Below are 23,686 nucleotides of genomic sequence, written 5' to 3'. Positions count from 1 at the left end.
AAATAATGTTTTTCAGTTCTTCTAATTAGACGTAAACAAACAGGATGGGATGGAAGAATAGAATGGAGAGGTTTATGAGTGAGGGAGGTGTGAGCTGAAAACAGGGCAGCCTGAAGGGGAAGGACAGTGGCATGGGGGCGCTTTGTATATGGACAACCCATTCGGGATTAAGGCTCTTCTCCACAAATATGCTGACAGATAGTAATGGCAAAGATATGGGAGGAAGCTGAAGATGAGAGATGCAATATTTGTGCACATAACTTGATAAAGGTTCGACTTAATATGTTACGGGATACAGAATAGAATAATATATTGTCCATTGCTCAGGTGATGGATAGGGACGTCTTTACGCGGTGACATCAATATAACCAGACTGTAGCGTTGCCCGGTTATACAAACGTCCCTCAGCTCCTTCCCTTTTCCTCGAAAGGAGGATAGTGAAGGACCACATTCCCCTGCAGTCCACCAAGTTCACTTCCAAATGAGCCTGTTGACACAGCAACAACAACAGTCCATTGCTCAGCCACCATATCCTACCCAGACTTTTTCTTAATTTGTTTTCTTGTTTTAACTTTTTTCCTCAACATAGCCTTTTATTGCATGAAAAGAGGCCTCTCGACTACAACAGCTAAAATCGTGACAGCCTTCCTTGGGTCGTGCTGTCTCATGAAACGTTACTATAGTTCTTTCATCTTATCCTGGCCCAGATTTCGTCCTGTTGAGGTTTATTCCACATAGTGCAGTGGCAGAAAAAGTCAGTGCTATGGCTCTACATCCTGTCCGTGGCACTTCTTAGTGATTAGTATCTTATTCTAATGCTAATCTATTGTTACAAATCAGTATTAAAGACGGAGTGATGGCAATTTTAGCGAAAGTAAGATTAAAACGAATATCACCCCCTTCTTCCTTTCTATAATTCTGTTAACCTAATTCATAACATGATCAGTTTACACTGCGATAAGGACATAACATATCCTTGTTTTACACCAGAATGATTCTAAGCCACTCACCATGATTCTAGTACGTAAAACTTTCCATTATCTCTCCTAGTTCATTATATCATCCATTTCTATAAGGTCCATAAATGTTATAAATATCTTCCATTCCATTGCACATGCTCAGCCACTACACCATTTAACTTACAACAAATATTTGATCAACACATCCCCTACAACACCTAAAACCACCCTATTCATCGTTATCATACATTTCGATATCTTTCGTATCGTCTTATATTATTCTTCCATATACCTAAATTACAATTCTCAGCACACTCATTATTTTTCTGTCCCCAATTCGGTCACCTTTACTGTTGTACATAAGAACAATTAGGGCATTTTACCATTCCATTGGTATATTTCTACTCATTCAAGGACTCTAGCATATTTTTAGGAGACATTTCATTCCGTCATCTGCACGGCATTCCATCATCTATTCGGACGTTTAGAAATAAAGGTAATATTAGGCCTCGTAAAGCAAACTCGGTTTGCATGCTTAAGAAAAAATAATCCCTAGTTCATATATATATATATATATAAATTGGTCTTGGTCTTCGTCCTGTTCTCATTGTGAGTCACCGTGAGCTCAACGAGGTGTGGCCTTTAAATTGGCTCTCTCTTAGGGCATACTGTCAAAAGCCATAGAAAGGAGGAAAGGGAGGTGTGTGAGTGGCCAGGAGAAATATGGATACTTTACACACCTTTCTCACTCACCCCTCCCCTATACAGTGTGAGACCTCATATGCTGACCTTTTTCCAAAAACTTTTTTGTACAGTCAACTGTTACCACATTCCACCCGTCCATCCTCCTCAGACATACAATAGCAAGAACAGTGCTGGTTCTATTAGGTCCCATTCTCGCACTTCCACTATTTCCCTCCAGATTTCCTCACCTATTTCACGTCTCACCACATCCAACATCTCTGCCCTCTTCCACTCATACTTGCCACATTCTAGCAACCAGTGTTCAATTGTTTCATCCTTACCACTCTTACACATCCTACATAATCGTATAATCGTCTGTCTTCATTCCTCCACCGATACACTCGACCTCGTTCTTGCCTTGAACAACAATTCACTCCCCACACTCTCCTCATAAAATACCTCAACACATACGCCAGTCAAGAGTACTCTCTGATCCCATTCTCTAAAACCACTCGTCACTCCTTATGTCTTGCACCCGGTAATTGGTTTTCTTCCGCTTCCCATTACCTCTCCATACTCTCTCCACTCATCAGTTTTTGCAGTCTGTAATTTCCTATTCTCTTATAACACCTATTCTTCCATTTACTGTTATGTCTTGTTTGTTCATACACCTGCATCCATCTGTAGTCACCCATTCTTTCTTGCCTAACTCTGTACCTCAGCACCCCTTTCGCCACACTCTTAGCAAAGGCACTACATCCATTTTCTCCTCTCACTGCTTTCACAGCCACATACCTATTCGCACCGAACGCTGTCCTTCCCACCTTACTCTGTATCACTTCCAACTTCGCTCAAGTCATTCATTGTCCATGCCATTGTTACTAGTTCATGCAAAAGTCCAGGCACTGCCATTCCCTTCCATACACCACGCACTACTTTATGCTTATTCGCTCTATACCTTGCCACATTTCCCAGTCTCCCCATTCATTGATTTACTCTATATATCCCATCATATTTTGTCCTCTGACATCCCTTTTCATCCACGATCATCTCAAGATACCTACATTCATTTGTTCTCCTAATACTTTGACTATCGAGCATCCACGTTTTTTCTACATCCTGATCACTACCAACACTTGGTTCTTTTAACTACGAAATCTCACGTTCTGGTCATTACCATACTCTGCCACTACATATAACCTTACTTGCAAGTTTAAATTAACCCTTTTGCGCTCAGCTTTCCTCAATATAGGACGGAACTGGGCATTGTCAAAGTTTAATAAAGAAGGGAACCCCGGGGTAGAGACCTATGGGTTTCGCGACTATGAGCCAACAGGCGGAGGGCGGTACGCCTAGCACACTTCCAGTAAAATACATCACACAGGAAGTCTGGGAACTTCCTTTCTGGTCGTTCTATAGCCGCTGTTGTAGACGGTCATCGTTCTTCTCCTAGATCTATCAACAGTGGTGTTCCTCAGGGCTCTGTCCTATCACTGACTCTCTTCCTTTTGTTAATCAATGACCTTCTAAGCTGTTCATCTAACCCTATCCATTCGTACGTTGATGATTCCACCCTTCACCTTTCCATTCGGTTCCCGCAACGTCCATCTCAGCAGTTACTTCAACAAACAAGGGCTGAGGCTATGGCAAACTTTGTCTTGGCCCGTATCTCTGACTGGGGTAAAAATAATCTTGTTTTTAATGCATCAAAAACTCAGTTTTTACACCTATCAACCTGACAAAATTTTCCACAGGAGTATCCACTATTGTTTAATAATATCCAGCTCAATCCTGCATCATCATTGAATATGCTTGGGGTTTCATTCACTCGGGACTTATCTTGGAAAGATCATATTGCATCTCTTGTAAAATCTGCTTCCATGAGATTAGGTGGGCAAAGCCGACTCCGTACCTCCTTTACCCCTGCAAAGTTGTTGACTTTATACACGGGTTTTATTCGCCCCTGTTTAGAGGACAACTCTCATGTGTGGGGAGGCACCCCACATACAGCTGTTCTCAATAGGGTGGAGTCAAAGGCTTTTCGTCTGATCAACTCTCCTTCTCTTACTGGCTCCCTTCAACCTCTGTCTCTTCGCCGCACTGTTGCATCTTTATCTCTTTTCTATCGTTACTTCAATGGTCGCTGCTCCTCTGAACTGTCTGCTTGCATCCCTCCACCTGTACGACGGGCGCGTAGCACCCGCCTAGCAACAAACTCTCATCCCTTTTCTGTCCAAATCTCTAATGTAAGAGTTAACCGTTACTCCCAGTCCTTCATTTATGCAATAGGTCAACTCTGGAACTGTCTCCCTCTGTCTGTACTTCCTACTTCCTATGATCTCCAGTCTTTCAAACGTAGCGTGTCCAGGCATCTCGAAATGAACGAATCTTGAATTTGACTCTCTTTTGTATTGTTTTTTTTTTTTCTTGGAAGGAACGCTTTGCGGGCTTCTGGCCTTTGGCTCCTTCTTTCTTGCAAAAAATGGAAAAAAGCTTGGTAGACATACATAGGCTGTATCGTCCCCACTTCAGTCGGGATAGGCCGGTCCTGCAGTGGACACTCAAACGGCTGATGATGATGATGAAGAACCTGGGAACCTTATTTTTGGAAAAAAGAAAAAAAATGAGAATCGCTTCTCTTGCTTGCGTTTTCACCCTTCATGCTGTTATTTATGAGGCTATGAGTCTGTCCTGTAATTTACTTATACAGTATTATTACTAAATCTTTTTTGTGCATTTCATTTCACTTATTGCTGTATAGCCGGTAAACTTCTGTCTGCATTTATAATTGTATCTATCTACCTTTGCATGGTGCAAGAGTTTGTGTGTGTGTGTGTGTGTGTGTGTGTGTGTGTGTGTGTGTGTGTGTGTGTGTGTGTGTGTGTGTGTGTGGGGAGGGGTAAAGAAGAAGCAGAATCAGGTCAGCTAACCGGCAACTGGAGCAAAAGATTTCATGAATAGGGATATATGATGAGGGAATGAATTATACGGAAGACTAGTGAGTCGAGAGAGGAAGAAAAAGATTTTGGAAGAAATTGTGATAAAAAAAAATAATGATAATAATTTGAAGCTTTGTGAGAAATACACCATAAATTCAATACTGTAGAGACTGTTGTACGTCGCTTTGAGGAGAGCATGACAAAATGACGGGTGGATTAATTAGTGTATGAGTAGACAAAGCTGTATATTCAGAGCCTTTATCTCGGGCGTCGCGGCTCGAGACTAGGCTACTGAGTTCACGCATATGCAAGAGAGACTAGTTGGTATTATGTGAGCAGTAACCTCTAGCCATCCTTTTGATATGATCCCTTATGGCTCTCAATCGGGAGGATAGCCTCAACCCATTAGATCAGAAAACACCCCTTTGGTTATAAATTTACCACCTAGAGTAGTCAATCTCTTGCTGGCCTACAAAGAACTAATTAGGTCGTCATTCAGTACTGTGTAACCATATTTATTTCATATTGTCCTTGATTGTTCGGAACTGTACACTTAGTCCGAACTTTGTCTTTAAAGAAAATGGGAGGTGGGTGTCGCAAAGCCCCATTCCCATTGCTAAAGCCCTAAATAAGCTGCAGGACAAGGAATATACTTATAACACTCCAGTTGTACCAGAAATAGGTATCGTCTCTCGAATTTTAATGAAAAATATACCATTACTGCTACATTCCTGTGACGAGTTTTCGTAGTTTATTTTCAACGGTGTAAGAGAACCTCCTAGTCAAGAGGAAGTTATTGAATGCTCCATCTTATACCTGCTGTTCGGAAAGTGATATCAGATGGTAAATGAAATCCTCTGAAGACAGCAAAAATACATCACAAAGTTCGTCATCGATTAGAGGAGATTAAGAAAAAAAAAAAAAATCCTAAATCGAGACGATGTGCGTCTCATTCTGAATACTGTCCATAACTGTTATTAAAAGTACATTTTTGTAACCACCAAACACTTTGTTGCTTTAGTGAAAATCAATCAGTTTTTTTTTTTTTTTAATAAAGAAGTTGTTCCTACACTGACAACAGTATATCCTATAAACATAAAACGAGGAAAACAAGGATATACAAATAGGTATGACAGGGTGTATGAAACATGTAGCATACATTAGCTTAAATAATTTATTAAATAATGGCCATTACTAAGCAAATAAATAAGGATTCCTTGAGGGCAGCTAAGTCAAGGTGGTGGTCGGACATGATGGGATGCATCTGTTTGATTCTGGAGACGTTTTAGTTTGGTTCATTCTGAGTCATGAATTTCATAACACCATTTACTTGGACTCGTTGGAGTCGTAATAAGCAGGGCGGGGGGGAGTGTAGCGAGGAGACTCACGGGACTCGAAGGAGTCTGGGTAACGTGCCTCACCCTCGTACTGGACGTCAGCGATGTAGCCATCGTCACCGACCACTTGGAAAGAGACCTGCTGCAGGCGACCGTCGGGCAGGTGCACGTAGTACGACCCCTGGGTGTTGTCACCATCACCGGCCTCCTGGTGACCGAAGTCGTTGCCGGAGTCGTCGTCCTTCACTGCCCAGTTGAAGTTGTACTTGGGATCGCCGGACTCATAGGACTCAAAAGACTGCTGGGAGAAACAGCAGCAAAGTTACTATTCAACACACAATAATTGCTGATTAACAGAAGTAAACCACCAAAAATATTCTCTTCAAATGAGATAACCAGCAGCCCTTTTACGTCCGGAGCTCCAGTTTTAGCTGAGTCAGATATCTGGGGGTAACTAGGATAAAATAAATGCTCTGAAACTGAAGGATGGATTTCTACAAATGCCCACAGTCACGTAAGTAATACAACTTACGAAATCTATCATGATTCGCATAGCAAAGAGGAAGTCATAGTTTTCACCAAACAGTCCAATGGAAATTAATTTTTTTATTTACAGCCTACCTGGGAGTCACCATAGCCACGAAACTCGCGGCTGTCAGCAGTGATAATAGCTGCCAGACCGAGGAGGATGACGATCTACAAAGGAAGAAAAAGAAATAATTAATTTTCATTTGAACATATTCTTTATCCTGCTGAATTACAATAAATAAGTTGATGTAACGACTGTATATCAGTAACTTAGATTAGATGAAGCTGTTGAGGAAACTTTCTTTGGCATTTTTCTCTTTATCTTTCACCAGACGCCTCAATCCTGTAAGCGGTGACCACAAAAGAATTGCCTCCATTAACCTGTTACCCTGTCCTCTGCCGTCTGGCTGCTCTCTCTCCAACCCATATCCCTCTCCATCTCATCATCAGTCTCCCTCTCCCTCTCTCCACATCGCCCACATACACTCTTCTTGTCAATTTCTTAGTATCGATTGTCTCCTCATAGCCAGTCTCCGAATATACTGTATCTCCTAATACTTTTATAGCACGTGCACACCAAAGCTACGGCAATTTTGATTTACTTAATATTTAATTTTTCTCAGTATTTGTCATTTCCATTGACAGTGGAGGGTGGAGGCGCTCACCATCCACTCAGTAGATATAGTTCTACCTACAGGCGGCTCTGTACAGATCTAACAAGTAAAGTGGTTTCCTGTAGTCAAGGACACCAGTTATTATGTTGTTTAATAACCGCATGACCAACATGTAGAAGCCACCGCTTCAAGTGGATATGGCCCATAAAGGTGTTGATTCGCAAGATGGTTGGGGTTTATTATTCACGTATTGCTGCTCAGGGGTTACAACTGGTCATCGTCGCCTTTAGTGTCTGGAATGACTAGTCTAACCCTGTGCCCAGAATCTCCTGATGGGGCAATAAACTGTAGGATAAGTTTAGTTTGATTATTCGCTCTTGTATGCCCTACGAATTTCACTGGTAAACCCGAATACTATGAAGAAGTGTCTCTCCATATAACAAGACTTTATCCAGGCTTTACCCTGGTGTTCATTGTTGTCTGCAGGTTGATCAAGAAGTAAGTGACGGGTCTCTCACTTGCAGCCTTGTATATATATCCTCATCCTCCCTCACCTGCACCAAGCATTTCCTCCCTCCCTCTTGGTTCTCCACCCTCATTCCTGACACGTAATATCCTTTACCTTTGACCCAGATTATATAGGGCATGGCGACAACACTAACGAAAATCATAAGAACTTAATCCTGATACTGGAATGGTAAATTTACAGAGCTGAATCAAAGCTGAGCATCCTAGGAATTTGACCTAGTGATATTAAAACCGCATACTGGGCGATTTCTGCTATTAGAGCGTGTCTGCTCCGTCACTGGACTTTCATATAGCAAAATGGAATTTGAACAACTCCATTTATCACTATCCTCTGTGAATTACTCTCATTTAAATACACTCGTTTGGCTTTAGATGAAATACGACACCAGTGTTGTCCTGAGTATGAAAAGGTTGATGATATTTCTTTTAACATTCTCAAGCTCATACAGTCTGGGCTGAGTATAATCGTCGGGAGGGAGTTTGAGTGGAAAATTGGAGGTGGTTATGTATTTGTGGGTTAACCATGCTCTTGACCGTAGGTGTTGTCATATATTTTCCCTTATTCCTTTGAATCCGAGGAGTTTAAAAAAACTGAATAAAATCGAAATTCAGAGTAGGAATACTTTTTCTTCTTTTTTGACTTTTCAAAACATATGTGGCTATATATATATATATATATATATATATATATATATATATATATATATTGCTGAAAGTAAAATAACCTGTCATCAGGCGGAATAAATGCAAAATGACTGTTTCGCTGCCAAAGAGTAAAAATATTTGAGTTCAGGCGGTCACCTCCAAGTACTAACCATACCCAACGTTGCTTAAGCTGATCGAACGGGAATCATTAATGAAAAGTAGGGTCCAGCATAACAAAAAGTGGACAAAGGATATCGTATATATATATATATATATATATATATATATATATATATATATATATATATATATATAGTGAGCCTCTGTGATTTTTAGGTATTAATCTACTACACATATGAAGCAGCTTCAGCAGTGTAACTTAAGGGAACTAAGAAATAAATTAGAATTTATTGTATAATTAAAATCCTCTCTCTCTCTCTCTCTACGTGTGTGTATGTGTGTGTGTGTGTGTTGCCAGCTATAAACGTAGAATCACTTGTTGTCCACGGGACTTATATGGGTGAAATGACAACTCTCTCTTTTTCTTACGAAAGTTATTGCTTATTATCATGTAAAAGGCTCAGTTCCAAACATTACATTTTTCTGTTTTAATTTTTCCCCTACTCCACTAAGCATCTGCTAACATGAACTGTCGGAAGACTCATATTTCTGAGTGTTAGATGGTTCTGCTTGTTACTGGCATCAAAGATTTTACTATTACTGATATTTGCTATTTAATTTTTATCATTGTATATGTAATAAGCAACAAATGGCCATGAACTTAATACACATCACTTGTTTCTAACACAAAGCCGACTTTAAATTATCTGTGTTACCGATCAGTTTAATTCCTTTTAACTGGGATTACATTCGTACTGAGGCATCCCTTCCTTTGCCTACTGAACAATATATATGTCATGAGCAAACTCTCACTGGGAACCATATCATATGCCTCCCTAAAATGACATGATGTTATATGTCGGATAACTATCAACTGCTTCATATAGTTTAGTTAAATATGACAGATTTGTGAGACAGGACCTACCGTTCGGGAATAAACAGTCGTCCAAAAAAAAAAACGTATGGATAGGCATGGAAGTCGATATATCCGAGGCTTTTCAGTCGTTGTTACTTGACCTGAGTATGTACGGTTGGTACCCCTACTGTACATTCTCACCCTGTAGGCATGAATGAGTTTATCCGTTCTGACGGAATGTGACTCCAGCGGGGCTTCATATAGTACATTAGGTGATTCAGAAGTAATCTTGTAATTGTAAAGGAACGGGTTGGATGTATGTCACAAAGACTGAATGATGTGAATGGGACAGGAGGCGTTTATAGTGAGTGCTAGAAAGGGTTGGATATAAAATACATAGGTCCATACATATCGTCATTCTCCCGTTTCTCACTCACTAGAATGCGTCTGGAACACTTGGTTGGCAAAATTCGTTACATGATTTTTTTTATTTAGTTATTTGATGATGATGATATTATTATTATTATTATTATTATTATTATTATTATTATTCTTTTGTGGTAGGTGGGGGTGCTCACCATCCACTCACTCGATGTAGTGCTGTTGTCGGGTGTCTGCCTTTTCCTCTCCTCCATCCTTCATTCCTTCCATCCTCTTCTGTCTTTCCTTCATTCTTTCCTTGTCCTTCTGCCTGCGGGTGACATTACACTCCCTCTTCTGTCTTTCTTTCCTTCATTCTTTCCTTGTCCTTCTGCCTGCGGGTGACATTACACTCCCTCTTCTGTCTTTCTTTCCTTCATTCTTTCCTCTTCCTTCTGCCTGTGGGTGACTCTACACTGAGTGACAAGCCAAATGGTTTCCTGTACACCAGGAAACCATTTACTATGCTGGGTGGTAACCATATAACCAAATTTTGGCGCCTGGTGGTTTAGTGGGTAATTATTGCGCTCCAATCGGATCGAGCCGGTGTAGGTTTATATCCAAGGAATGGTTGGGGTTGATTGCTCATATAATGCCACTCAGGGATGAGTGAGGCTGGTCACTCTCATCTTAAATGTCGGGACCAACTGCCTAATCCAGGGCTCCTACGCTCCTCCTGGGGCAATGTAGGATTGGATGATGGATGAATGGATGGATTATTATTATTATTATTATTATTATTGATGATGTTGTTGTTGTTGTTGTTGTTGTACTAGCACTGCTATTAGTATCATTATTAATGTTACTGTTGTTGACAATGTTAAGTGTAATACTGTTTAAAAAAATCTAGACTATCTCCACTGGTGTCCCTGTTGACATGTCTCATTTGTGGTGTTTCAAAACAGTCCCATTAAATGCATCAGGGTATGTATTCACTCGCCCGTGTCTTCTATATAGTCCTTAATTCTAAACATCCATTCACGGCAGGCACCTACAACTTGATGTAATCCTTGCTATGTTGTGAGGGATCTAATATACCTTGCATTGGTCATCCTCTTCTCGCTCCCCCTCCCGTCCCCAGCTGCTGCTGATATGGAACACAGGCGTACCAACTGTTGCCGAAACTCTGGCAGTCATATCAGTCACTTTGTCTAGCGTTTCAAAATGGAACGCCCGAAAAAGTAACGATACTTTTTTGACTGGTGCGTACAAGCTATGTGTTGTCAGTTTTGTTTTTTTAAATGGCTAATCCAAACACTGTTCCTGTTGATCACATTAAGTTAACTGGACTGAATGTTACTGACGAAAGGTCTACCGCATTTCATAGAAGCTGAGAGGACATGTTCACACTCCTTTACCTCTGACACTGCTCGTTCGTTTATCTAATTTATAAATAACATGGTTAATGACTGTCCCTTCCGTGGTTTTAAAACATTAACTGCAGTGAGATGCGTGACATGGAGTGGGAGGGCATTAAATCGACGGTTGTGTATGTTTTGGTGAATGAAACTGCCATGAAACGTATGCAATCTATGTGGACTGATGAGGAGAGGAGGATAGACTTGTTGCGTGATCATAGTGTGACAGGGATGGAGTATGCCTGTGCTAAAGAGGAACGCAAGAGAGAAAGAGAAAAATGCAGACAGGAATGGAAGTTAAGAGGAACATTCAATTTATATTAAGAGGAGAAGTGTGGAGTGCCTTTAGGGATGACTTAGAGGGAGTGGGATGGTGGATGAATGTGTGGAGGAGTAAATGAATTGAATGATATGTTGAGTGAGAAGATAACACAATTGGTTGAAAGAAGGACAGTTGGTATGAAGAGCGGTGAGACAATGTGAACAAGGAAGAGGTGGTGGAATGAGAATATCGAGAGTGCAAGAAAACAAGGGAAAAAATGCAATAGGAAGTGTAGAAGGTTAAGGAAGAATAAAGATTGCAGTGTGGAAGAAATGGCAGCAAATGATGAAGCCAGGGAGGAATACTAGAACTAGCAAAAGGAGGAAAAGAGACTGATGAGGGAAGCCGGAGCTGGAGCCGAGAGGAAAATAATGGAGGAATTGCGAGTTAAAGGAGACGTGGGGAGTAGAGAATTGTACGATTTCATAAAGGGAGAGGACAGGGAAGAACAAGTGAAAGTGGATGAACTAGTTGGAGGAGGAAATGTGGTAAGAGAAACCAGGAAAAAATGCGAATGCAGTAAGAGTCCTGGAAGGAAATAAGGCTTATGGATGAAGTGGAAGATAGGAGTGAGGTAACATTCGAGACAGAAAGGCGGATAAGTGAGAACAGTGATGGGGAAGTAAGCAGAGGAGAAATAAATTATGTGAAGCAGTGGAAAAAGGTAAAACGACAGGTTGGGACCGAGATACTTATGAATTCTATAGAGGGGGGAGGGTGAGGGAGTGAGAAAGGGTGTGCATGTGCTGTTCAAGGGAATTCTGGACGAGGAAAGAGTGCCGAGCAAATGGAATGAAAGCACAATAAAGCTATTCAATATGTGAGGACATAAGAGGAGGAGGGAGCTTATAAACTGCTGGCCAATAGCGCTGACGGATAATGTAACTAAGGTATTTTACGAAATCTTGTGTGAGAGGTTGAGAGAGATTCTAGAGAGGAACAGTGTTGGGTGGAGAGCGGAATGGTTTTAGAATGGATAGGAGAGGGGAGGATAATGTGTTTGTTGCGAGGAAGGTGATAAGATGGCTAAAGATTGAAGAAGGGCATATTTGGCAATTTTAGATATTGAGAATGCGTGCGGCGGAATGAATAGGTGCAGTACAAGCTAGGAAGGGTTCTAGAGAGAATAGGAGTGAGTAGGAAGCTCTGTATGAATAAACAACCTATTTACCCACCTACCTACTTACCTACCTGCTGACCTTCTTAACCACCTAGTTACCTACCGACCTACCTACCTATCTACCTAGGTGGGAGTGAGCAACCGGATGTTTCACGCTGACCCGTCTGTGAGTCAGGACTAACAACAACAGATTCTTTTTGTGGGCTACAGTATGGCTGGATGATGAGGAAATGGAAAATGTGAGTGCATTTAAATACTACGTTAGTGTGATGAGTAAGGACGGAAGTTTGGAGGATGAAGTGTTTGAAAGTGAACAACGGGGAAGAAACGATGCAAGTTCGTTGAAAGCGGTGATAAGGAACAGGGAAATGAGCATGAAAGTAAAAGTCGCTGCATGATACTATTGTGATACCAACTCTAACTTATCGAAGCGAAGCTTGGACCTTGTTGGTAGGACACAAGTCATGAGTGAGACCAATGGAAATGAGTTATTTGAAAGGAAAATGTGGAGTTACGTGGAGAGACAGGCTGACAAATGAGGAAGTGAAGGAGCGTTGTGGTATGGATATGGATGTGATAGAAAGCGTTAGGAGAAGTATAATGAGGTGGTTTGGCCATGTGTAGAGGATGGAGAGCGAGAAAATACTGTAATATAGAGAGTGTATGTGAGTGAGGTGGAGGGGGGAGAGGGAGGGGGAGGCCGAGAATGAGACGGAGGAATGGAATGGAGAGGTAGATGAGAGAGGGGAGTGTGAGCTGGGGGATGTGCAGTGAAATGGCGGGGGACAGGGCGACATGGAGGCTATTTGTTCGTGGCAACTCTTACGGAAGGCGTCTGGCAATAGATAGATTAAAAACAAAAATAGACGGTGCGTGATCATGCTCACTGTTTAACAATGTTTCTTTTCCTTATGAGGGTTGTCTGATGTCTTTTTTAAGTGGCGCTGTGCAGTTTTAAATTACGTGTATCTTGGCCTGATCCCGACCATGTGAATAAAGTTGTTCCTTCAGACGGTGACGCCCCCTCCCTTACCCTTCCAACGAATGCTGTCATTGGAGAAGGAATGGACGCACACCAACATATGATTAAAATATAAGTGCACCAGCTCGTTACCACTTGCCTTACCAGTATACCTCCTGAAACCGATGGCAAATAAATTGTCTAATTCAGACTGTCTGTAGATTAGTTTATTCGTCATAGGAGAGATTTTTCAAGCTGACGGAGTGAGCTATTGCTTTCTTTAGCTTCTTGAAGATGAGAGGTCATTCTTAAATTGAGTTACATCATCTGCATATCCTTAGAAAAAACTAAACCATTACGTTATTGTACTGAATGGGTTAATGTTAAGTGCAACACAGCGTACATGGAAAACTCAATATAAATGCATCTACGATGGTATATAGACTAGTTAACTAAGCAAGAATTCACTATGGAAAGTGGGTACTAATACCGAAATGATTTGTGAAGCAGCGTGGCACATTGCATTGCTGGGACAGAGAACAGGCTATCAAAACTACACCCAGATTTAGATACATGAGGGGGGAGGGGTACGGTATCAGACTTCCCCTGTGAACCAACAAAGGAGAGAAGCTATAACAGAAATCTCAAGTCACATTGGGTGTGCTGCTTCCGAGTTTCTACTAATTTGTTCATAAAACCCAAACTCCCGCCTTCTTCAGATCATAAGATAGTGAATCGGTGACCATCATTTTTTATTTTCTTTTGATACAATAGAGGACCCCACGTCGATTATGCGAGTTCAGAATATAAAAGCTTGACTTGCAGTTAACCACGTCACATTACAGTCAGTCTAGCAAAGGGGGAAGAGGACCTAAGCACATGGTACAGTACATCAACCATGCAGTTTCTCCCATGTATGATCCACCTTTCTTCACTGTACACTGGGATCTGTAGCACTGGCCGCAAAGCAAATACACAAAGTAAGTTAATGTTTCTATTGACAAAGGGGCATTAATGAGAAGGAGGAGGAGGGGGGTAGATATTATACCCCTCAAATCTAAAATCCACAGTTATTTTCTGCCTTAAATACCCCTCTGCAGGAAAGAAACTCAGGTCTGTTAAAAGTGAAAAGGAGCGTATTCAGAACTATCGGAAAGGATTCGTCTTCTAGCTCATTACAGAGCCCTTCAAGCAGCCCATCAGATGATTACACACACACACACACACACACACACACACACACACACACACACACACACACACACACACACACACACTTCACCCCCTCCCCACATACACAGGCTGAAAATTACTAAAATCACAGGAGAGCCGACTTCATCTTGAATTCACCTGAAGTGACAGCAGTAATTAATGTGGCATTCTTCAGCTATTAGTATAGTAATCACACATAATACTTCATCATAACACATTCAACGGGGAGTATTGGCTGCACGTAAACTCTATAGATTAATGCCTTTTTTAACGGGATCAACCTTCGTCTGAACACATAAGAAAATACTAAAGACACATGAAACCATGATCATATATTTTACTCATCAAAGTCCTTAATCTTTAAACCCCTAACAATTTACCTTTAATTTAAAAGCACTGTAAGAAAAAACTTGCTCTTGAATAATAAAAAACAAAAGACCACACCCGTACAATATATTATCTTGAAATCATTCTCTGAACTTCAATGGAAACCCTAATTCTGAACTAAATATCACAAATGAAAACTGAAACTTAGACATTTTCTGTAAATTGTCATCAATCTTTGTTACAAGTACAGCTAAAGAGAAGTTTGCCATATCATCTTGTCTACTGCTCACTTTCATCTGACAGCTAATTTTTGAAAGTTTAGAGAGGCTTGGTATGTTTCACTGCGCATAGATTATTTTCCTTGACACAATGCGTCAAGAAGGAAAGTGAGGGACACAGCTTACGTGTTGCGGAGACAGTGCAATAGTAGAGGAACTTCTGACCCTTGCTGAGCACGACCCAATACCTCTCAATAGAACACTTTGCTATGTCAGTGAACAAATCACTGATTTGTTAAAGCAAAACGCCACGCACGCAAAATAATTACACAGTTATGTACTCTAACTCTGTAATACCAATACAGTATCTGAACAGGAAAGAAGATGATTACAAGGTGTCTAGAAAGCAGTGAATATTTTAACACTAATTATTCATTACACGGAGAAAATTATTAAAAAAAAAAATACTTCCCTAAGAAGCACTGGTGAAAGAAACGTTGAAATAAACTGGATCATTTACTCTAATTTGGTCTCCTCCGTGTAATGAAGATAAGGTAACAATATATAATATGTGGTAATGCAAAACATACAAATTAAATTAAGTTGTTTAATAAATATCTCCCACTATCAGACAAAAAATAATTATAAATAAAATCCTTGCGGACAGCTAAGTCAGGGTGGTAGATGGCAATGGTGAACTGTGTCTTTTTAATTCTGGAGACGCTTTCATTTGGTTCGTTCTATCTCTTGGTTCATAACACCATTTACTTGGACTCGTTGGACTCGTAATAAGCAGGACGGGGAGGAGCGTAGCGTGGGGACTCACGTGACTCAAAAGAGGCTGACTCGTATGAGTCTGGGTAACGAGCCTCGCCCTCGTACTGGACGTCAGCGATGTAGCCATCATCACCGACCACTTGGTAAGCCACCTGCTGCAGGCGACCGTCGGGCAGGTGCACGTAGTACGACCCCTGGGTGTTGTCACCATCACGGCCCTCCTGGTGACCGAAGTCGTTGCCGGAGTCGTCGTCTTTCACTGCCCAGTTGAAGTTGTACTTGGCATCGCCGGACTCAAAGGATTCGAAAGACTGCTGGGAGAAACAGCAGCAAGGTTATATTTCTACAGGCAATGATTGTCAACTAAGATGATCTCGGTTCAGCAGTGTAGTTTCTTACGAACGCCTGTGTCGAACTGAAAAAGTTACCCCGAAGACCCAGAATAAAGCAAGTTGTCATCATACCGATGCAGATAAACAATTGTTCAGAAGTATATAATACCAGTAATACAAATTACAAAATCGATTGTACCACTAGAAAATAACATTTCAAATATCTTGCAAAAAGCGTCAAATGATGAAATTTGATTAGACGACAATAAATAGGATGTACCTGAGAGTCGCCGTAGCCACGTAACTCACGGCTGTCAGCAGTGACGACAGCTGCCAGGCCCACTAAGATGATGATCTGGGTGAGGAAGGAAAGGATGCTACTTAAGTAAGTTTTCTTTAAGCTAACATTTTCGTAAAATGTTCACTGCTTATGTTGGACTTAATCGTACGTCGATTCTACTTTTTCTGTAAATAATGAAAATAATACAGTGTGATTTTCCCCAGTAAGACTGTGACAACTGACATGCATTTTGAATTATGAATACAGTATATTGTTTAATTCTGAGTCGGAGAGGAATATGCAGGGGCGCCGACATAACCGAGCTGCCCCACTGTCCAATTATACGACCCCGACCTTCCCCCAAGAGAAGGATGGTAAGCTGCAGAATGAGGGCAACTTCAACCTGCAATCCATCGGGCTCACGCTCAGATGAGCTTTGAGTTGCATTTACTACTACTACCACAGCTACTACCACTACTACTACTATTTAAGTTTAGCTTCATCATCCACTCCTTCCTAGTGCATTTTTAAGACCTAAGTAATCTAGTAGTGAGGGTGACAAAGTGAGTGTCATCCATATATCAAGCACTGTACTCATGCTTTACCTTGGCGTTCATTGTTGCTTGCAGGTTAACCTAGAAGTAACTGACAGGTTTCTTGACTTCGGCCTTATATATATCCACATCCTCACAAATACCAACTGTTTCCTCACTTCCTTCTCCTCCTCCTCTTCCTCCTCCTCCTTTGTGATACCAACTATTTCCTCACTTCCTCCTCCTTCTTCTCCCCCTCTTCCTCTCCCTCCTGTGTGATATCCCTTACCTCTGACCTGGATTAAATGGGGCATGGTGACAACACTGGCGGATATCATGCGAATTTAATTTCGTAACTGGAACACCATCATAAATTTACAGAGATGAATAAACTTTAAGAATTTTAGGAATTTGACCCTACCAGGCTGAAGTCCTATTGACGAAGGATTTCTAAAGAATTTTCACGTTTATTAAAGCCATGCGATATCCTTATAACCACGTAAATATATATAAAAGAAAAAAGAAAAAAGACGTACTCAATTGTATCCATTCCCGTTTTTGTGCTGACTTTATATATTCTCAGATTCGCCTGCAGTCCATTTCAGTGAACCATTTCAGAACAATTAGATAAAGGAAGAAGCCTGTGTGTAAAATAGGAAATATTTACACAGAAATTCTAACACTAAAATTAAATCTGAAAGTTGAAACATTTCTTGTTATTGTATTCATCTGATGCAGCTTCCAAAAGAGGATTGAGAGAACACTATAAGCAAGAAATTGTGACACGGCTGGAGGCTATATGGTGTACAAAATAGTGTGTGTGTGTGTGTGTGTGTGTGTGTGTGTGTGTGTGTGTGTGTGTGTGTGTGTGTGTGTGTGTGTGTGTGTGTGTGTGTGTGTGTGTGTGTGTGTGTGTGTGTGTGTGTGTGTGTGCGAACAGGTAGTGTCTACCTGTTCGTAAGTATGTGGTATTGCCAGTACATGTATATGGGTACAGTACGTGAGACTGATGGAGTACGTTTATGTTTCTTGAATGTGACTGCGTGAGTATTGTGTGTGTGTGTGTGTGTGTGTGTGTGTGTGTGTGTGTGTGTGTGTGTGTGTGTGTGTGTGTGTGTGTGTACCTGTTCGTAAATGTGTGGTCTTCCTAGTATATGTATATGGGTACAGTACGTGAGACTGATGGAGTACGGTTATGTTTCTTGAATGTGACTGGGTATTATGTGTGTGTGTGTGTGTGTGTGTGTGTGTGTGTAGAATCACCTGTTGGATGTCTCTATGTGATCATAGGATTTTTTACTCGTGAAACTGATTTGAAGGCGTTTTCTCTGGGCCCTTCTTCAGTTTAATTGTGACATTATTTGCCCCTTTAATCTTATACAGTTAACCTGTTGAACTTAGGAGAGCATAAATGTCTGTCTGAACATACCTTGGACACGTCACTGAGTAGATGGAGTTGACTGCAGTGGAAGAAGGAGTATTTGTAAGGAGAGTGGAAAGGTTACAAGAGGATGAGAAAAAGGCAAAGTATAAGAGAGAAGTGGAGGAACGATTGGGCAAATATGAATTGGAGCAGATGGGGGACGTGGAAGGTGTGTGCAGGATATTTACAGAAGAAATATGTGCAACATGTCATGTGGTGTGTGGGATAAAGAGAAGACGGAGGGGTGTGCAAGGAACAGCGTGGTGGAATGAAGAGGTGAGACAGGCTGTGGCACAAAAGAAGAAAGCATACAATGAATGGATGAGAAATAGGGGCGTGGAAGAAGTTGAAAGGCGGAAGAGAGAGTTATATGTAGAAAGGAAGAGAGAGGTGAAAAGATTAGTAAGAGAGAGTAAGAAGAGAGGAGATGAGGAATTTGGAAGGAACTTGAGTGTAAAGTGGAGGGACTGTATGAAAATGTTCTGGAAAGAGGTGAAAAGAGTAAGACAGGATGGAAGTGAAGTTAGCAGGGGAGTGAAAGACAAAAATGGTAGATTACTAGTGGAGAAGGGAGAAAAAGTGAGCAGATGGAGAGAACACTTTAAGGAATTGTTGAACATAGAGGATGAAAGTAGCGCGAGTATAAGTGACTGAGGAATGGCTGGGAGAAGTAGGATAGAAGTTGCAGAAGCAATAAGAAAGTTAAATTGGGGAAAGCCCCAGGAATTGATGGAGTGTGTGGTGAAATGCTGAAGTATAGGGGAGAGATAGTAGTAGAATGGATGTGGAAAACGTGCAGATTGACCTGGGAGGAAGGTAGAGTCCCGGAGGATTGGAAGTCAGGTATAGTTATTCCCTTGTATAAAGGAAAAGGGGAAAAAGAAGTGTGTGGTAATCATAGAGGCATCTGTCTTCTTAATATAATAGGAAAAGTGTATGGTAGGATGCTTATTGACAGAGTTAGAGAAAGAACAGAGGAATTAGTTGGAGAAGAACAGGGAGGCTTTGGGAAGGGAAGAGGTTGTGTAGATCAGATATTCATTCTTAGATCTTTAGTGGAAAAGTTTCTAGAGAAGGGAAAGAAGTTGTATGTGGCTTTCATGGATTTGGAGTAAGCATATGACAGGGTGGATAGACAAGGATTGTGGAGAGTATTAAGAATATATGGAGTAGATGGGAAGTTGTTGAATGCTGTGAAGAGTATGTATGATGGTGCTAAGGCTGCAGTGCGTGTGGATGGTGAACTGAGTGAATTTTTCTCTTTGAAGGTTGGGTTGAAACAGGGATGTGTCATGTCTCCATGGTTGTTCAATCTGTACATGGATAGGGTAATAAAAGAGGTACAAGGTAGGGTAGTGGATGTTGGAGTGGCCCTGGTGAGAGAGGGTAGTGTTTGGAAACTCCTGTACTGTTGTTTGCAGATGATACTGTGTTGTTGAGTGAAGACGAAGGAGAGCTGCAAGGCTTGGTGGATGAGTTTGGGAGAGTGTGTAAGAAACGGAATCTAAAGGTGAATGTAGGGAAGAGTAAAGTGATGGTCTTTGAGAGAGGTGAAGTCAGTGAATGTACAGCGAGGTTGGATGGTGAGGAATTGGAAAATGTGAGTACGTTTAAGTACTTGGGTAGTGTGATGAGTAAGCATGGAGGTTTGGAGGGTGAAGTGCTTGAAAGGGTACAGCAGGGAAGAAAGGTTGCTGGTTCCTTGAAAGCAGTGATAAGAAACAGGGAAGTGAGCATGGAAGTGAAAAAGTTACTACATGACAGTATTGTGATACCAACTCTAACATATGGAAGTGAAGCTTGGACGTTGTTGGAAGGACACAAGTCAAGAGTGAGAGCAGTGGAAATGAGTTATTTAAGAGAAGCCTGTGGAGTCACATGGAGAGACAGGCTGACGAATGAGGATATAAAGGAGCGTTGTGGTGTGGATGTGGATGTGATAGGAAGCATTAGGAGGAATACACTGAGGTGGTTTGGCCATGTGGAGAGGATGGAGGGTGAAAGACTGACGAGGAGAGTGTATGTGAGTGAGGTGGAGGGGGGAAGAGGGAGAGGGAGGCCGAGGATGAGATGCAGGGATGGGGTGGAGAGGTATATGAGAGAGGGGTGTGTGAGTTGAGAGCAGGGCAGTGAAATGGCGGGGGACAGGGCGACGTGGAGGCGATTTGTTTGTGGCCACCCCGAACGGGATTGAGGCGTCTGGCAATAGATAGATAGATAGGAACAATGATAACGCAGAAATATGATGACGTTGAATCTACGCCATGATTTTTGTGTTTATGAGTCTTTGATGAGATTGTTTAATTTTAAATACTTGACGAATTTTTCTCTAATTATTGTTTCCAAGAACTTCCAGGCAACTGATGTTAAGCTGACTGGACGATAACTTCCTGGCTGTGTGTGTGTGTGTGTGTGTGTGTGTGTGTGTGTGTGTGTGTGTGTGTGTGTGTGTGTGTGTGTGTGTTTTCGTTTTATTTGTAGGTTTCCAGTCATTTGGATTAATGTCACTCCTTAATGATCTGCTGAATATTTGATCAAGAAGTTTTGATATTTCATTTTGCACTTCCTGTAAAACCGTTGGAGATATTCTATCTGGACTTGGTGTTTTGCTGACTTAAATTTATTGAACGCAAACAAAACATCTCTCTCTGATAATTATGTTGCTAATTCTGCTATCTTGATTTACATGTATGGAGGAAGAAAAACGAAATTGAATATGATTTTTCTGCTGTAAATACTGATTACAAGAACACGATTCTTAGCCTTCTGTTTCGTCGTTTGTATGCTCTTCATTTTCTAAAACTAACAGAACTATTGTTGGGTTTAATAACTTTTTATTTCTGGTGTAAATAAATAAAATTTTTGGGTTTGATTTACTGATGTTATCTCCATAAGTTTCAGTGGGACTGTCGCAATGCCACATTTGTCCTACTTTAATTGTCACCATATCATAAAGGTATTGAAAGATGACACCGTTCACCGTAAAGTAGCCTGTACAATGGGTTGTTATCATTCAGGAATTATCAGACTCGTCCAACGGCAAAATGAAACACGCTCAGTTGACGCCTGGCTCTCCTGGTAGAGTTCACGTCGCAACTTGACGTGAGAAACACTAGTCCTACGTACAAATGCTGCATCGCTACGGCAGCGCAAAATATGTGAGAATTCCTAATTATATCTGGTGTGCAGTGTGTCATATAATTACGCCATGCCATGCTGCAAATATGGCCACACCCAATAGGCTACTGACCAACACGTCATGTGGTATGACTTGTTTGGGAATTACTTCACAGTAGGGCTGGTGACTGCATTAATGGCGAACTTTTGTTCACGTTGGGGTATTCACACGTAGGGGATGTTCATATACTGTACTCGTTGGGTGAATTGCATGTTTTTATTACGAATTTTATATACAGTATATACAGTGTATATATATATATATATATATATATATATATATATATATATATATATATATATATATATATATATATATATATATATATATATATATATATATATACATATATATATATATATATATATATATATATATATATATATATATATATATATATATTTCACTCTCATCTTAAATGCCAGGACCAACTTTCCTAGCCCCGGGCTCCTACGCTCCTCATGGGGCAACGTAGGATTAGATGATGGATGGATGGATATATATATATATATATATATATATATATATATATATATATATATATATATACACACACACACACACACACACACACACACACACACACACGTATCTTGCTCTCGTGTTCCAGAACTCGATTCTTCTGAATTCTCTACACTCTGGCTTCGGCTATCCTGTCATTCTCTAACTAAATATATCTCCGCTGTTTACTTATCCTCTAATTCTACTGACTATCAAAAATTCTTCGACTGTCTTACTTCTACGATGGAACACATTCTATCCATTTCTCCTTTCTCTGAAATCTCCATTCTAGGATATTTCAATGTTCACCACCACCTTTGGCTCTCCTCTCCTTTCACTGATCCACCTGATGAACAAGCCTACATCTTTTCTATCCTAAATGACGTAGAGCAGCTTGTACAGCAACCTACTCGTATCCCTGACCGCCTTGGAAAGAGCTCCAACATACTTGATCTCTTCCTTACAACTAATCCTTCTGCTTACACTGTTAATCTTTTCTCTCCGTTGGGCTCCTCCGATCACAATCTTATTACCTTAACCTGTCCTATTGTTCCGGTACGGCCTGTGGACCCTCCAAAGAAACGTCGTCTGTGGCACTTTGGAGCTGCGGACTGGGAGGCCCTCAGGCAGTACTTCTTTGATTTTCCCTTGAATGATTATTGCTTCCATGGCCGGGAGCCATAAGAGTGTGCCTTGCGTATTACGGAGTTTATTCTCTCGGACATGGAAACATACATTTCTTTCTCATATCCTTTGACTAATGCAAGAAAGTCTTGGTTTATTCACGCTTGTTCTAATGCTGTCCGCAACAAGCAGAGGGCCTATAAAAGGTACCGGAGCCAACTCACCACTGAGTCATATCTTTTTTATGTTTCTGCCTGGAATAGTGCTAAGTCTGTTCTTCGCTCTGCTAAAAATAATTTCATCCGTACTATATGCTCTCAACTCTCCAACTCGAATTCTTCCCGCTCCCTCTGGCACCTTGCCAGAAACCTTTCTAACAACTTTACCTCATCATCCTTCCCTCCTCTTTTCTACTCTGATGGTTCTCTAGCTATTTGTTCTACTGATAAAGCAGATCTCTTCGCTCAGACTTTCTCCTCCAATTCCACCTTAGACGATTCCTGTGCTGTTCCTCCATCACTTCCCCCTTCTGACTTCCTCGTGACTGACATTAAAACTTCTTCAGCTGATGTATTTTCTGCCATTACAGGCCTCAGTGCTAATAGAGGCATATTGGCCTGATGGAGTCCTTCCTGTCGTCGTCATGAACTGTGCTTCAGTGCTTACACTCTGCCTGGGTAAACTCTTTCTCCTTAGTCTATCAACTTGAACCTTTCCTTCTTGCTGGAAGTTTGCTCTCATTCAGCCAGTCCCAAAGATGGGTGACCACTCCCAACCCTCTAACTATCGTCCAGTTGCTTTAACATCCTGTATCTCAAAAATTTTCGACCCTATTCCCAACAAAATAATTTTAAAGCATCTTTCCATCACAACCTTCTTTCTGATCGTCA

At 41.1% G+C, this 23,686-nt stretch overlaps 2 protein-coding genes across 2 annotated transcripts; both read right to left on the bottom strand.

The window, feature by feature from the left end:
* Window positions 1-5,908: 5,908 nt before the first annotated feature.
* Window positions 5,909-7,535, bottom strand: LOC145403184 (pro-resilin-like). Its single transcript, XM_080275000.1, has 3 exons — window positions 7,524-7,535; window positions 6,541-6,615; window positions 5,909-6,220 (listed from the first exon to the last, which is right to left on the bottom strand). Exons 1-3 carry the CDS (start codon window positions 7,533-7,535, stop codon window positions 5,909-5,911), a joined length of 399 nt encoding a protein of 132 aa, XP_080131126.1.
* An 8,377-nt stretch (window positions 7,536-15,912) lies between these two features.
* On the bottom strand, window positions 15,913-17,154 carry LOC145403183 (uncharacterized). Its single transcript, XM_080274999.1, has 3 exons — window positions 17,143-17,154; window positions 16,538-16,612; window positions 15,913-16,239 (listed from the first exon to the last, which is right to left on the bottom strand). Exons 1-3 carry the CDS (start codon window positions 17,152-17,154, stop codon window positions 15,913-15,915), a joined length of 414 nt encoding a protein of 137 aa, XP_080131125.1.
* Window positions 17,155-23,686: the final 6,532 nt, after the last annotated feature.

The sequence above is a fragment of the Coenobita brevimanus genome, chromosome 60, assembly GCF_032717465.1.
Source record: "Coenobita brevimanus isolate Jiangsu-jjx chromosome 60, ASM3271746v2, whole genome shotgun sequence".
In the NCBI taxonomy this organism is placed as follows: Eukaryota; Metazoa; Arthropoda; class Malacostraca; order Decapoda; family Coenobitidae; genus Coenobita; species Coenobita brevimanus.
The sequence above is the reverse complement of the archived record's forward strand: the minus strand, read 5'-3'. Positions and strand labels throughout refer to the sequence as shown.

Coding starts and splice junctions, on each gene's coding strand:
- LOC145403183 (XM_080274999.1), bottom strand. Junction 16,240..16,537: donor GTGGCTACGGCGACTCTCAG/GTACATCCTATT, acceptor TGTTTCTCCCAG/CAGTCTTTCGAATCCTTTGA.
- LOC145403184 (XM_080275000.1), bottom strand. Junction 6,221..6,540: donor GTGGCTATGGTGACTCCCAG/GTAGGCTGTAAA, acceptor TGTTTCTCCCAG/CAGTCTTTTGAGTCCTATGA.